This window comes from Salvia hispanica, chromosome 6 (assembly GCF_023119035.1).
Source record: "Salvia hispanica cultivar TCC Black 2014 chromosome 6, UniMelb_Shisp_WGS_1.0, whole genome shotgun sequence".
Classification (NCBI taxonomy): Eukaryota; Viridiplantae; Streptophyta; class Magnoliopsida; order Lamiales; family Lamiaceae; genus Salvia; species Salvia hispanica.
In genome coordinates this window covers 32,018,140-32,035,278 of record NC_062970.1, presented here as the reverse complement: position 1 = coordinate 32,035,278, position 17,139 = coordinate 32,018,140, and the positions used below count along the sequence as shown (strand labels likewise).

At 39.4% G+C, this 17,139-nt stretch overlaps 1 protein-coding gene across 1 annotated transcript; it reads right to left on the bottom strand.

Moving 5' to 3' along the window:
• Positions 1-322: 322 nt before the first annotated feature.
• Positions 323-9,162, bottom strand: LOC125195150. Its single transcript, XM_048093342.1, has 2 exons — positions 8,390-9,162; positions 323-509 (listed from the first exon to the last, which is right to left on the bottom strand). Exons 1-2 carry the CDS (start codon positions 9,160-9,162, stop codon positions 323-325), a joined length of 960 nt encoding a protein of 319 aa, XP_047949299.1.
• Positions 9,163-17,139: the final 7,977 nt, after the last annotated feature.

Below are 17,139 nucleotides of genomic sequence, written 5' to 3'. Positions count from 1 at the left end.
AGTGAGCTAAAAAATTTATTATTTTTTAAAGATTATTGTGAATAAAAAGTGATTAAAAGAATAAGTTTATCAATATTGAAGATTATAGTATTATAATTACAAAGTAATTATTTTTTGTCACATGTTATAGTAACTCTAAGTATTTACAGTTAAAAAATATTAGATAACTAATTATTTATATTTTATAGCGCTAATTATTTGTTAAAAATTATTTAAATTCACATTTATAAAGACTAATTCCAACATCAACCCGTGGATTGCTGCGACAAGGGGATTAGCCAATTTCGGACATATGTAGCAACAAGACCGCTGTTCGAATTCCTCACCGACTGAATTTGAGGTATGACAGAATCCGAAGGGACATCCTCAAGGAAGTCCCGTTGCCCTCAGCCAAGGCCGCATACAGTCTAGTGAAACGAGAAGCTACTCGGCTCAAGATTATGCCAGTAGCAGACTCTGATTCCCAGACCGGCACAACCATCGACGAATCATCATCGGGCCGAGTATGGCTTGGTTTTGCAGTCAGAAACCAACCAAACCAACCACAGCAACGCTCAACATACCAGCCACCGCCACCAAGAACCACCACACAACGCCGCGGATTCAAACCCGACAAATAAAAAATGTGGTGCTCACACAGCGAAAAGAACAAGCATACAAGAGAAACATGTTTCCACCTCGTCAGATTTCCAGAGTGGTGGGACGAGAATCAGAAGGCCAAAGCCCGACTTGCAATCGGACTAGAGGATGGAGGAGAGATGTTCCCGCAAGGGACAGGCAACCGGGAAGTCGTCGTCGCCCGTGGGAGAGTAGGGGTGATGCACTATTTTTTAGCACTAAATAAACCTGCAAGTATACATAGTGTATATAGTATAGCCAAAGGTCAGTACCGGATATCGAACATGGGGAAGGCAAACACAAAGTGTATATCCTCTACTAGAACTCAATTACTATCTGGAAGAACGAGAATTTTTGGAAAACTTTTTGAAAATAGAAAACAATTGAAAACAAATAACAACTAGATGCGAATAAAACACGGAGACAATCGATAGAGATAATGGAATCCCAGGGATGTGCGTTCATAGTTATGGTTATACAAATTCCACCCTAGCACGATTATTACTTTGATAGGAAGAGTTGCCTAGCTTATGCTCATGCGATACAAACGTTGATTACAAGATTAGGGTTATCAATCCTAACACGTAACTCCAAAAAGCTCCTAAGACCCTTGAAAAGTCCTCACTCTCAATTAACAGTGCCGTTTTAAGGGAAGTTAATTGTAGTGTCTACTAAGTGAATCTAACTCGCTAGAACTCTTTCACAGTTATGAAGCAAGTTGTATTAAATCATACCACACAACGCCGCGGATTCAAACCCGACAAATAAAAAATGTGGTGCTCACACAGCGAAAAGAACAAGCATACAAGAGAAACATGTTTCCACCTCGTCAGATTTCCAGAGTGGTGGGACGAGAATCAGAAGGCCAAAGTCCAACTTGCAATCGGACTAGAGGATGGAGGAGAGATGTTCCCGCAAGGGACAGGCAACCGGGAAGTCGTCGTCGCCCGTGGGAGAGTAGGGGTGATGCACTATTTTTTAGCACTAAATAAACCTGCAAGTATACAGAGTGTATATAGTATAGCCAAAGGTCAGTACCGGACATCGAACATGGGGAAGGCAAACACAAAGTGTATATCCTCTACTAGAACTCAATTACTATCTGGAAGAACGAGAATTTTTGGAAAACTTTTTGAAAATAGAAAACAATTGAAAACAAATAACAACTAGATGCGAATAAAACACGGAGACAATCGATAGAGATAATGGAATCCCAGGGATGTGCGTTCACGGTTATGGTTATACAAATTCCACCCTAGCACGGTTATTACTTTGATAGGACGAGTTGCCTAGCTTATGCTCATGCGATACAAACGTTGATTACAAGATTAGGGTTGTCAATCCTAACACGTAACTCCAAAAAGCTCCAAAGACCCTTGAAAAGTCCTCACTCTCAATTAACAGTGCCGTTTTAAGGGAAGTTAATTGTAGTGTCTACTAAGTGAATTTGACTCGCTAGAACTCTTTCACAGTTATGAAGCAAGTTGTATTAAATCATACAAGATTGTGTCACCAATCATGCAGCATCAGAATTACTTAGGGAAGAAACAAAGTAAAAACAAAATAGATATTAAATAGAAAACTGGAATTGTATAACCAAAGTCGTTACTAACACATCCCTAGAATCCTATGAGTTTAGTTACACATAATGAAATAAGTTAAACACATAGATTGAAGGAAAAACAATTTGAACATAAACTTAAAGCAAATAAAATCCGTAGATTGAATCCTTTTCGTTCTTGATGTTCTTGAAATCCTTCTCCAACTCCTTGCACAATTGAAGTACTCTAGCTTTGATCTCTGTGAATTATTTTGCAAGTAGAAGCTCTCTCTTTTGATGAAACTTGAGGTCTTATTTATATGGGAAAGCCAATCCTTGTTATAAAAGGAAAAGATCTTCAAAATATGGTAAATCTTGGAGCAAATCTAGGGCATCTCGTATTCGCCTCCTTTCTCCAGCGGGCCGCCGCACATTGGCCGGCGGTCGCCACGTTGGAGTCCAGAGACTCTGTTCCTTCGGCGGCGGACTGCCGCACAACTTCCGGCGATCGCCGGGCTAGACGTCTCTTCCAAGTGTAATTTTCCGAGGTGGACCGCTGCACTGCTCTGCCCGCCAGGCGCCGGCGGTCGCAAGTACAACTTCGCGGCGGTCTCCGGTCGCCGTCTGACTCCAGATTTCCAGACTTTGCATTTTGGCTCCCTTTTTCGGCTCAATTATGCACATTTCTCACAAAACACGTCAAAAATACCAAAATAGACAAAATATGCAAATAATGGACGCGTAGAGTGACTTTGATATAAAAAACGGACCAACTAATAGCCTTAAAATAGTGCAAAATCCGAGCGTATCAAGGGGACGACAGTCAGCTGCAGGGTGGAGGCGGCAGAACTGGTAAGGCAATCGGAATCGCAGAAGTCGCGTTTGCAGAACGGAAGGAAGGAACCCTGATGAGGCTCGTTTCATGCATGTGTTCCATAGTAAAACTACACCTAAATCTTTGAACTAACGTTTGTTTCTGAGCCAGGTGTGTGAAATCCTCCATTTTTAAAAGAAGGAACAAATCAGTTGGGCGGAAGCACGAATCAAGAAAAGAAGGCAAAATATTGCGGCATTGAGTTGATCAAGTTAGAAATCAAGCGGAGCCAGCAGGAGTTCTGCATTGGAAGAAAGAGCGAGAGACCCCACTACAAAATGTGAAGGACATCAATGACATATCGGAGAGGTGGTACCCTAGGGATGAGAGCCCTATGCTTTTCTATATAAAGAAACCCAACACATGAAGAAAAGAGAGTCCCCTCCAGTAGTGTAGGGAGGGGGTTTGGGGTCTCACAAGCTTTCTTAGGTAGAATATCTTTAGGAATTCAGCCCTCTTCTTAGGCTGAAATCGGAACTCTCTTGCGCTTCATCTTTCTGATTTCGTTGCACGCACACACTTGGTCCTAGCTTAGTTCAGTTTTAATCGGTGTTGGTTTTATTTTAAACTTTCTGTTCTGCTATTCCACCTCGAGAAGGAGTGATGAAACAATTTCCTGCTTTCCTTACTTATTCACAGTTAACTTTTGATGTAATCGACTTTCTTATGTTTTGTTTTAGTTAAATTCGAAGTTATGCTTTCATTTCCATCTTCGGTGTTTTAGCTTTGGAACGTTTTGGTTTGCTTAGATCCGAAGTTTTCTGGTTAAAAGTCCTCAATATGTTTAGATCTGGCATTTCTTTATCATTTCTTGCATGAATATGGTTTAATTCTTGTTTTTACGTAGTCGTAGCTTTTATCTTAGGAGTAGATTTAATTTTATGAGTTGTTCTGATGTTTCATCTTCCTTAGCTTTTTAGATCTGTTATTTACTCTATTTTTCATGTTGATTTGTTGAAAAAGATGAAATTGTTAGAAAGTTTTTACTTTACAATGCTTTTTGCAGGGGACTTACAGTCCCCGTTTATTCTGTTTGTCCATTTATGGAAATGTCAGTTGACTTGATCAAGTAGTTAGTTTCGTCAGTTTAGTTGTTCGGTTCGGTTTACCTTTCAAAATCTAGTAGTTTAACTTAACCCACCCCCTAGAAAGCGTGGAAGCAGTCAAGCCCCAAATCGTGTCATGCAAACAAATGTCCAACGTCTCATCTCTGTGTGATCGATCCTTACTTCCCTATATTAGTTAATAGTATTAGTGGGTTAAGGTTTTGAAAACACGTCCTTTTAGCTCTTCCTTTCTTCCCACTCGAGTCGGAGTTAGTCAAGTTGATCAGGCTGAGCTTTTATCGGATCCACTCATCTGCAGTTTTGCAGGTAGCAGGTAGAAATAGGCTAGCTGATCAGGTCGACGATCCAACTTGAGCAAGCCACAACGATATAAACCAGAGAAGAAAATAAAGCAGAATCGGGCGGGTCAGTTTCAAACCCCAATCCCCAATTTAAATTGCTATTTGGTCCCTCAAATACTTAGTGATGCTAGAGAATTACCCCATTGTATAAATAGTATTCAGTCTAGTCCCCTGAGTTTAAATTATACGCAATTAAGTCCCCATAATAAGGAAATTCAAAATATGGTCCCTTAAATAGCTGAAAAATCAATTTTGAGTCCTAATCGTTGCGCCCCTGGATAGTATTCCAATTGCGTGTGTTGCCCAAAGTAAAACTGATTCTAAAGAAAAAATGGTAGACTTTTAAGTGTAGGGCGACGAATACTATGTCTTATGATAAAAATGATTTTTCTGAATTTGATGGAGCAATGAAAAGCCACATACAAACTGCTGATGGGAAATTGACAATTGTGAGTGGCAGTGGAACCATTCAGTTTTCCCTAACCTTAAAGCTCACAAATTGCCTCTATGTGCCCAAATTGTCCCATAAGCTCATGTCACCATGTGACGAAAGAATTAAATTGTACGTTACGATGCATCCAAACTTCTGTGTATTACAGTATCAAGACGAGGAGGATAACTGGGCACGCCACTGAGCGTTAAGGCCTCTATTACGTGGATGAGATTGCTCAACAAGGTGGCACTGCGATGCTTTCTCACGGATCTGCTAATCGGGAAGCTTGGTTGTGGCACCCAGACTGAGGCATCCATCCTCGGGTTATTTGAAATTATTTTTTCCAAAGTTCTCTCATTTTAAAGGTATTACTTGTGAATCTTGTGTGTTGGGAAAAAGCCATAGACAAATCTTTAGATCAAGTGATACTCGTGTTAAAACTATTTTTTCTATAGTGCATGCTGATGTTTGGGATCCTGCTCCTATTATTGGTGATCATGGTATTAAGCATTCCCTTATCTTTATGGATGATTGCACTAGATTGATTGAGTATGTTGATTTTACAAGTGAGAATAAAATAAAACAGAATAAGAGTAAAAAGTAGAAGAAAGAGTAAAATAGATAATTAAAAAATTAAATAAAGTAGAAAAGAGATTAATGTATACGAATTTAGGTTTGTTGATTTTTTTAAAATATCTTAACCATAATGAAACAACTAAAAATAGATTACCACTCTTGTGAGATGGATGGACGGAGTACTCCCTCCGTCCTCCAATAATTGTCGACTTTGGTTATGGCACGGGTTTTAAGAAATGTAAAGAAAACCAAGTTAAAAAAAATAGTGGAATATGAGTCTTACTCTTATTTATTAGTATTATAATAAAATGTAAGTTGAATAAGTTAGTGGAATGTGAGACCTACTTATCATTTAAGAAATGTGAGTTGTATGCTACTTATCAGTTAGTGGAGTATAATAAAAGTGAAAGTGAACAATTAATAAGGGACGAACAAAAATAGTAAAAATGGACAATTAATGGGGAACGGAAGAAGTATCACTTCTAAATGAATATTGTAAAATAATAAATAGAATTACTTTTATTTATAAAAATGGTATTTGTTGTCTTTTGAAATTATTTTATTAAGTAAAAGTAATTGTTCGTGTGAATAATACATACTGTAATCAAAGGCTTGATATGTTTATATACCTACATGACTGAGATGTATACAAAATTTAATTTTATTGCATAACATTGATGCAAATCATTCTTAGATACTATGGGGTGATTATTATTTTGTTTTAAGGTTATTCAAAAATGAATAATCTAAAGTGATCTAAAAATAACATCTATATTTTTCAAATCTGAATTTTATAAGATAATTTAATATTTAACTAACAATGACATTCGTGTTATCTAATAATAAGAGTTTTGCGTTCTGCAATAAGATTGCATTATATATCGATCGTGAGATTATATTATCTTGTGGTCTAAATTTGGTCCACATTTTAAAAAAAGATCAATTCTTGTTTTCATCATAATATAATTACATACATATAGATGTTTCGTGATATATACTTATAACTTATTCCGTCTCCAAAAAATAGCCTTATTTTGCTAATTTAGTCCACCGACTAAAATTAATCCATTTCAACGTAGAACTATTTTCGCCATATATTAAACTTTGATATAGGTTTCACGGTAACTAACACTTATTTAATTATTTTTTCCACTAACTAACTTTACCAATTTCGTATGAAAATCTTACTATCGTTTCCAAAAATTTCTTTTTTATGGTGATAGAGAGAATATTGTACCCAAGATTTCCCATTAATTTGTTAATCAAATTACGACTATGAATGCTCTAGTAATTTTTCCAAAGTAACAATTTAACATAAGTGCTATGGGACAAACTAGTATTTCCTCCGTCCACTATTTAAATAGTCTTTTGCCATTTTGGTTTGTTCACGATTTATAGAATTATTTATTTTATTCATTTTTAATATGCAAACTCCATATTCTATCAATTTTTTACACTCACAATCTAATATCTCACATTCCATTCATTTTCTTCTTTTACTTTTTTTCATATAGTGAAATAATTTTTTAAAATCCGTACCAAGTTAAAATGGCTTTTTAAATCGTGGACGGAGTATTATTCTTATTGTTTTCAAAGAATAGTATTACAATGTGGAAAATAGGCTGGGGATACAAAAAAATGTTGAAATCGAGATTCATAAAAAAAAAATAAACAAAACCAACTTAGAAAAGTGGCAAGTGTTAGTGGCAAATGTTGAAATCGAGACTCATCAACAAAAAATAAACAAAACCAACTTCGGAAAGTGGGAAGAAAGATAATGAAAATTTTTTGATTCCAGATAACAAAATGAACGTGTCATCACTTTATGGATTATTAGTTAATTAATGATTTTTTATGGCACATTTACTGAGCTAGAGATATATACTATCCTATCCATATTATAGTAACGGAGACGTTTCTTTTCAGCATGAAGATTAAAAAAAATTATTTTAAATGAATTATAAGTAAAAAGAGAAATAAATTGGAAAATGAAAAAAATAGAGAGATGAAGAGAGAAAAAAATAAGAGAGAATAAAGTAGGTGTGAAAAAATGTGTTACTTTTACTAAAAAGGGAAATGACTTTATTACTATGAAACGTACCGAAATAACAAAATAAGGGCATCCACAGCAGTGTCTCTTATCCGTCTCTTAACCGTCTCATCTCTTCACTATTCATGGGCCCCACTGTACTTTTCACTCCATCTCTTAACTAAGAGATAGCACTCACATCCATCCATCTCTTAACCATCTCATCTCTTAACTATTCATTCAATTTCATTTTTCATTTTTATTTTCAACAAATCCAATTAATAAAAAACACACTTCATTAAATAAAATAAAATTACAATTTAAAATTCTAAAAATAAAAAAAAATACATAATTAAAATCCTAAAAAAATAAAAACACACATAATTAAAATCCTAAAAAAATAAAAATACACACCATTAAAAAAAATGGAGGCAAAGAGCTGTCTAATGAAGATCATTTGCGTCTACTCATTGCCAAATTTTGCCCAAATGTGCTCCATTAGATCCTCCTGGAGTTGGCCGTGGGCGGTAGAATCACGTGTCCTAGCCCGAATACACATCCGCTCTTCCAAAGACGGATGCAATCCACTGCGAGGCGGACTACTTGCGGTAGAGCTTCCCGCGGTCTCAGGGTCGAACCAATTTCCCGCCTGAGGTCCTTCGTCGGCAACAATCATGTTGTGCAAGATTATGCACGTATACATGATGTCGACCATATTATCTATAAACCAAGTACGAGTCGGGGCTTTGATAATGTTCCATCGAGCTTGGAGAACCCCGAACGCTCTCTCCACATCCTTGCGAGCAGACTCTTGCTTCTGCGCAAAAAGAGACTGTTTTTCGTTCGCAGGCCTGTTGAACGTCTTCACGAAGGTTGGCCACTTCGGATAGATGCCGTCGGCAAGATAGTACCCCATTTTATACTGGCGGTTGTTAGCGACGAAGTTGATGGCCGGCGCTTTACCATTCAGAACTTTGGTGAAGAGGTCGGAGTGGTTGAGCACGTTGATGTCGTTGTTCGAGCCGTGGATCCCGAAATACGCATGCCAAATCCATAGCCGGTAGTCGGCGACGGCCTCGAGTATAACGGTGGGGTGGGTGCCTTTGTGGCGGCTCGTGTATGACCCTCTCAACGCCGTTGGGCAATTCTTCCGCCAATGCATGCAATCGACGCTCCCGAGCATCCCGGGAAACCCGTGTGCTTGTTCGTGAAGTTGAAGCAGAAACTGACAATCCGCGGTGTTTAGCTTCTTCAGAAATTCGTCGGTGAAGGCTGCCCGGACGCCTTTGCAGAAGTTCATCAAACAAAGTCTCCCAGTGGTTTCTCCGACGTGTAGGTATTCGTCGAACAAATCCGCCGTTTGTCCAGTAGCAAGCTGACGGATTGCTGCAGTACATTTCTGGAGCGTCGTGTGACTGGGACGGCCAGTAGCGTCGAAACCTTCTTGGAAGTACTCTTCCCGGGCCGCCAATGTATTTGCGATATGCAAAAATAGCGGGCGTGACATACGGAAACGGCGACGGAAGTAGGTATCATCCCATCTCGGGTTGTTAGAGAAGTAATCGCGTACCAACCTTGCGGCGGCTTGCTCCCTGTCACGATGGATGTATTTCCGGGTTCGCTTTTGACGCGCCGCGGCTTCCTCCTCCTCCCTACGTCGATCTTCTTCTAGCGATTGTTCCATTAGTTGACGCATTAGCTCAAATGGATCCATGAATTGATTAAATTTGGGAGAAGAAAAATGTTTTGAGATGAAGAATGTAGTGTGTTTGAGTGAGAATAGAGAGTTTTTTATGGTGGATAATTTGTGGGAATGATTTGGTATTTATAGAAGTGATTTGGGGCTTAAAAAAAGTTAAAGAAAATTAAAAATTTGTAAAAAACGGCTAGTATAATTTTTGAAATTTTTTTTATATATATTTTTTATTTTTTTTTATTTTTTTCTGATTTAAAAAAAAATAAAAAAAATCAATTTAACGGATATAAACGACGCCCACTTGCGGGACGACGAGTGGGCGTCACGCACGAACCGGAGCTCGCCACGTCGCCCAACCGCGTGGCGTCTCGTCTCGCCGGGAGCCCCTTCACTAAGAGACGTGGGACGAGATAGAGACGGGATGGGGACGGGATGCATCCCACAGCGGCGTCTCTTATCCGTCTCGTCTCTTCGAGACGAGATAGAGACGGTTTTGTAAACTGCTGTGGATGCCCTAACTCTATTACTATAGAACGGAGGAAGTACTAAACAAAACCTTTATCTTCTTGGAGTCTACACATAATTTTTACTATTGTTTTTTATAAAGAATAAACTACAGTGAGTAGAGAGGATAGAGTTAATTAGTATTATGCTTGGCAGCGCGACGGAACTAAAAATTTATCTAAGGCAGGCCTAAATTTTTTAAAAATAGTATATGTAATAATACTCGATAAAAATGATATTTTCATAAATAGTACATTTCCTACTTATTTCACAAAGTTTAGGACATCCACAACGGGGCGTCCTATGCGACGCCCTAAGCCCCGCCCTATGTACTGCCACATCAGCATTTTATCCTCCGCCCCTTTCACTTGCAGTGGGGCGGACTATAGCCCGCCCTAAGCGACGCCCTAAGCATTTTATTTCTATTTTGTATTTATATTTTTATGTTTGCAAATGTAAATAAAAATAAACAAATAAAAACAACAAAATTAAAGGGAAATTCTAAATTTACTTAATTAAAAAAAAAGTTAAAAAATAAGAAATAAAAAAAAGCACTAAATACAAAAAAAGTAGGCTAGTCTAGAGTAGTCCCAACTTGCGGCTGAGGCCATCGGTCATACGCTGGATACCCTCAATTTAAGCCGGGTTGGTCGCCTGCATGAGGGCGGTGTGCGCGTCCAACAACGTCCTGTAGGCGGAGGAGGCTGCCAAATCCGAGTAGGCATGGGCCGCAATCGAAGTCGCGGACGGCGTCGAACTCGGGGTCGGCGATGGGGCTTGGTCAAGTGGCGCCGCGGCGGATGTGGTCGCCTTGCCCTTGGCTTTGGCAGCCTTGAGGCCAGAGGGACGCCGGGATACCGGAGTGCCGGAACTCTCATCCTCGAACACCGGATTGTTGAGGTCCATTGGAGACGCGCCGCTATCGCTGCTTGTATAATCAGCGAAGGTGCGCTTCGACGCCCTCCTCCTCGCCGCCGTCGATGGGGGAATCACACCACCAACGAACTTCTGCTTGTCCCTCAAGAGCGCCCGGCACTGGTAGTGCTTGAAATCGCCGTACAATGAAATGTACGACTGCATCGCTTTGTCCCGCACATCCGCGAGACTCTCGCCACTGCCCTGCTCCCTCTCGCTCTTCTCGTACTCCCCTGCGAACAAATTTACTTGCTTTTTTATTTGATCTCAGTGCTTGCGGAGCTGCTCCCTGTGGCGCTTGTAGGCGTACGCCGGCTTGGCCTCGTTTTATTTATCGGCGATGCGCTCCCAATACGAAGTCACCTTCTGGTTGTTGGCGTACACCGGATCCTCCGAAACATCAATCCAACATCTCGTCAAGACGATCGATTCAGTGTCGGAGTAGTTCGACCTTCCCGGGGCGAACTCTTCACACACCTCCATTGAATGCAACTTCTGGGCTCGTGCCTTGGTCCGCTTCTTCTTGGTGGCGGACCCAGACGCAGCGGCGGCGGCGGAGGGGCGGTGGGGAGAAGGCTCCATGTCGGAAAGGCCGTACGAGTCGGTGCTGAAGTCCGGATCGTACTCGGCATTGGTATCGAATGGCCGGTATTCGTCGGGTTCTGTACCCGGCCATCGTGCACTATCGAACATCGGACTGTTCGGATAATCTCCGGAATCCATTTTGTTTGAAATATAGAAAATGTAGTGTGAATTTGAGAGTGAAGTGAGTGAAAAATGAAGTGAAAATGAGAGGAATATATAGGTTTTGAAAATTTAATAAAATTAAAAAAAAAACAGAAACGCGTCGCATCGTCCGCGTCGTCCACAGTGGCGGACAATGCGACGGACGATGGGGTATCCTCCGCGCATCGTCCGCGGACGACGTATCGGGCGCGGACGATGGTTAACCCATCGTCCGCACCATTGCGGATGCCCTTAGTAATAATCATATAAGTTGGAGTCTCATATTTTTTGGAACGGATTTTAAAAAATGTTAAAAAAAGTTGATGAAAAAAAGTTAGTGTAATATGAGTCTCTTTTATATATATATATATATATATATATATATATATTAGTTTTTAAATGAAAATTGGGTGGAATGAGTTCGTGAAATGTGAGATCTATATAACTTTTATAGTAAAATTGAATCGGATCTTCTATTTGTGGATGAACGAAATAGAAAAACGAGACTCTTATTCGCGGACAGATGGAATATTAAACCAGGAAATTTTAATTTTTTTTATGATATTATCTTGTCCCTATATAAATGTTGTCTTTTGGTTTATTCAAAGCAATATTTTTTCCATTAAAATAAGAGAAGAAAAATATTGATCTTAATAAAAATAGTAATAGTACATCGTTTTAAATGGCATCCTAAGTCGATGGAGCATTTTGTAAACGGATAACACAAGTGAAAGAATTAAATATATATATATATATATATATATATATATATATATATTCAAAATATTAATTTTAGACCTACTATATTGACTAAAAGTTAATTACTACCTCCATCTGTTAAAAGTTGAATCGAATTCACACGAACACAAAAGAATTTGGGGAAGAATTTTGAGAGCGATTTTATTGAGCTAAGAAATTTGAATGAGAAGAATTACAATTCTCGGTGCCCCTCTTTCTCTATTTTAATCCAGCTAAAAAACAAAGAAAACTAAATAAACTAATTAAGTTGATCTAACGGGTGTAATACAATCTATCAACTAAAGATCAAGGGTCGAGATTTAAACCCTCATTTAAATCTTTCCCACCAAAACTAAGTGTTGGGGTATAATGGTTGAGCTGAATTGAGCATATATCAACAAATCTCCACCTTGCTCAAGCAGCTTCAACTCTCTCTCGCAAGAAAATCAACCTCCTGCACAGCTCCACCTTCTCCCTTAGCAAAGCTTTGGTCAGCATATCAGCGGGGTTCACAGCAGTATCCACTTTGAACACCTCCACCTCACCCTCTTCTATCCTTTCTCTGATGAAGTGTAGACGAACATCTATATGCTTGTTGCGCTCGTGAAAGACCTGATGTTTTGCAAGACATATAGCACTGCTATTGTCACAACCAATAGCTATAGACTTCTGCACAACCCCAAGTTCAGCAGCCAGCCCCTTCACCCAGAAACTTTCTTTAACAGCTGCTGTCAAGGCAAGGTATTCTGCCTCTGTAGTTGATAGTGCAACCACATTTTGGAGACTTGATTTCCAACTTATTGCAGCTCCAAACATGTGAACACATATCCTGATTGAGATCTCCTGTTATCCACATTTCCAGCAAAGTCTGAATCAGAGAACCCCATCAGAGCCTCTCCACTCGAGCTGCTACCACCTCCATACAATATTCCCAGACTTGCAACTCCCTTTATGTATTTCAGCAGCCACTTAAGAGCTGCCCAGTGCTCCTTGCCATGATCAGCCATGAATCTGCTAGTCAAACTCACAACATGGGCAATGTCTGGCCTTGTGCAAATCATGGCATACATCACACTGCCTATGATATTGACATATGAGATGAGCTCCATTTCCTTCCTTTCCTTCTCATTCTTTGGCTTTTGATCCATAGACAATTTAAAATGTTGTGCCAATGGTGTAGCTGTCTCTTTAAGGTTGTCAACTTTAAACCTCTTTAACATTCTGAGTATATAATCAGACTGACCCAACCAGATTCTTCCCGCCTTTCTATCTCTGACTATATTCATCCCAAGAATTTTCCTTGCAGCTCCAAGGTCTTTCATGTCAAAACCTGACCTTAGATCATCCTTTACTTGCTGCACTTCCTTCATACTAGATCCAGCCACAAGCATATCATCTACATATAGCAATAAGTAAGCCACTGACATCTAGCTGCTCGAGTTCCCAATTTTTGTTTGCTACAACTGCCATCAACATCCTAATAGAGCTATGCTTTACAACATGTGAGAACACCTCGTTGTAATAAATACCATATTCTTGGCTGAAACCTCTTGCAACCAATCTGGCTTTGTATCTGATAGAGCCATCTGCCTCAATTTTCCTTTTGAAGATCCATTTGCAAGTCACTAGCTTTCTGCCTTCCACTTTATCCACCAGACTCCATGTTCTATTAGCCATTAATGAATCAATTTCCTCATTCATAGCCTTTAGCCACTTTTCCTTATCCTTACTTGCCATAACTTCCTTGTATGTCATTGGCTCTTCAAGCTACAGCTGCTCTGCAACAGTTAGAGCATAGAATATCATCTCAGAGTCAGAAAATCTGCCAGGAAGCCTTGTTGATGTTCTTCTGACCCGATCTCTAGCAAGTTGATAATTTGTCAAGTCCTCAGTAGTATCACCTTGATGAGTGCCAGTATCTGACCCAACATCCACATCAGTGCCCATCTCTTCACTCTCAACATCTCCCTCAAGTGTACTCTAACCCTGAGTTCCATTTGCATCAACACCAGACTCCACCTCAAAATCATTACTCTCATTAGCAACAATCCTGACACCATCAGAAGTACTTTCTTTGTGGAGATAAGGCATATCATTTTCTAGGAATATCGCATCTCTACTAATCAGAATCTTATGATTACCAGGCTCTATAAACCATAGACTATAACCCTTGACCCTTTTTTGATATCCCAGCATTACACACATCAATGCTCTGGGATCCAATTTCCCCTGCTTCACATGAGCAAAGGCTTTACAGCCAAAGATCTTTAATTCAGAGTAACTTGAATGCTTCCCATACCACCTAAAATCTGGTGTATCACCATTAATGGAGGAGGATGGACACTTATTCATCAGGTGCACTGCAGTAGAAGCAGCCTTCCCCCATAATTTCTTTCCCAAACCAGAAGAGAAAAGCATGCATCTAACTCTCTCAACTATGGTTCTGTTAGCTCTCTCTGCTATCCCATTTTGTTGGGGATTCAAGGGGACTGTCATGTGCCTCTTTATTCCCCTCTGCTTACAAAAGGTGTCAAATTCTTTAGACAAAAATTCAAGGCCATTATCTGTCCTGAGGCACTTCACCTTACATCCCTTCTCTAACTCAACCTCAATGCACCATTCTTTAAATTTCTCAAAGGCCTCAAACTTTTCTTTTAAGATATAAATCCAAATTTTCCTTGAATAATCATCTATCAAAGACATGTAGTATCTACCTCCCCCTATAGAGTTCACTGAAGCAGGTCCCCACAAATCACTCTGGATATAATCAAGAGGGGAAGTAGAATTGTGTTTACCAGTGGTGTATGGTAGTTTCTTTGCCTTTCCTCGTATGCAATCTTGGCATGGTGGCATGTCCTGTTCCTCAAAAGCAGATATGACATTCCTTTTCACCAATTCCTTTATGCTCCCCATTTCTGGATGGCCAAGCCTTTCATGCCATAGCTTTATACTGGTTGGCTTCACCAGGTTGAGCTGACCCTTCTGGACTTTGACAACAGAAACATACAGATAATATAGACTCCCTCTTCTCTGTACTGTCATGATCAGATTATTGCGTCTTTTAACCATCATCTTTCCACCAGAAGAAGAAAAACAACACCCATTCATCTCAAGTGACCCCAATGATATTAACCTCCTCTTAACTTCTGGAATGTACCTGACATCATTGAGTATCTTCACTAATTGATCTTGCATCTTTAATCTGATGGATCCAACTCCCTTGATATTACAAATCTGATTGTTTCCAAGAACAACTGTGCCAGAAGTCTCATTAATATGCTCAAACCAATCAAGATTGGGCAAATATGGAAGCTACAACCGCTATCCATGATCCAAGAAGCTCCATCAATGGTCTCCATCACATTCAAGGCTTCAGCTGCCTCATTTGACTCAACATAATCAGATGTGTTGGTGCTCTGATTTCCAAATGTTGTCTGCTTCTTCTTCCACCCAAAGCAGTCCTTCTTGAGATGTCCAAGTTTCTTGCACCAGAAACACACCCGGCTCTCTTTCTGATTAGCTCCAGAAGTCTTGGGACCATCATACTTCTTCTTGAATGCCTTTTTTCCTTTAAACCCCTTTATATTTAAACTTTCTGAGGTTGAATCCCCAACTTTGGAACCAGAGTCTTGCAACTCCTTGGCTCTAAGAGCAGACTGAACTTCCATAAATTTGATAGTTCCTTCCCTTCCATACATCATAGCATCACGGATATGGTTATAAGATCTAGGCAAAGCATTAAGCAGGAGTATAGCCTTATCCTCATCGCCTATTGTTACATCAATATTCTCGAGATCATCTATAGCTTTATTAAAATCCTTTAATTGCTCAAGAACTCCCTTCTCATCCAAGAACTTATACGAGTAGAGCCGTTGTTTCATACATAGGCGATTAGCAAGAGATTTGGTCAAATAAAGATTCTCTAACCTTGCAAGAATACCGGCCGTCGTAGTCTCTTTCGCAACCTCCCTTAACACCTTGTCAACAAGACATAGAACCACCACGCTGTGCGCCTTTGCCATAATTTCAGCTCACTTCGCAGCTGCCTTCTCATCAAGATCCGCCGGATCCTTCTCCTTCTGATCCGCCGGAGCTTTCCCCTTCTCATCCTCCAACGCCGCCGATAAACCCTGTTGAATGAGCATCGCGCGCATCTTCATCCGCCATAGACCGAAGTCGTTTTTACCGGTGAACTTTTCGGCTTCAAATCTTGAAGCCATCCTTCTTCGCGAGTCCGATTCCAACCAAAACGATCTCAATTGCCTGCGCTTCCCACAGACGGCGCCATTTTGTTAACAGTTGAATCGAATTCACACGAACACAAGAGAATTTGGGGAAGAATTTTGAGAGAGATTTTATTGAGCTAAGAAATTTGAATGAGAAGAATTACAATTCTCGGTGCCCCTCTTTCTCTATTTCAAACCAGCTAAAAAACAAAGAAAACTAAATCAACTAATTAAGTTGATCTAACAGTTCTGATACAATCTATCAACTAAAGATCAAGGGCCGAGATTTAAACCCACATTTAAATCTTTCCCACAAAAACTAAGTGTTGGGGTATAATGTTTGAGCTGCATTGAGCATATATCAACACCATCCCTGAAAGTTTGAAACAATTTACCATTTCAGTCTATCCCTAAAAGTTTAACACACTTCACTTTTTATCATTTTTGGTAGTGGACCTCATATTCCACATTCTTACTCATATTTTAGTATAAAACTAATACTTTAAAAGTAGAACCTACATCCCACCAACTTTTCAACTCACTTTCCATTACATTTCTTAAAACTCGTGTCGGGTCAAAGTGTGTCAATATTTGGGGGACGGAGGTAGTAAATTTTATAATTTAAATTGCTATTAATAATTTTATATTAATATAGAAACACAACAAAACCAAGATATTTCAAAATATATTATTGGAATAAACTAAACAATTCACCTAAATATAAATACGTAATAAGTAAAAAAAAGCATAATATTGAATCAAATGACAAAATCACAAATTCACAATATTTACATGGATGTTTTATTCCAAATCCGATTACAGACTATAAAGAAGACGAAATTAAAGTGGTCCCCAC

What these genes read in the sequence shown, in the direction of transcription:
- LOC125195150 (XM_048093342.1), bottom strand. Translation starts at nt 9,162, where the DNA reads ATGGAACAATCGCTAGAAGAAGATCGACGTAGGGAGGAGGAGGAAGCC. An exon ending in AACCGCCAGTATAAAATGGG is followed by an intron (nt 510 to 8,389) that starts GTACTATCTTGC and finishes TGCAAAACCAAG; the next exon opens with CCATACTCGGCCCGATGATG.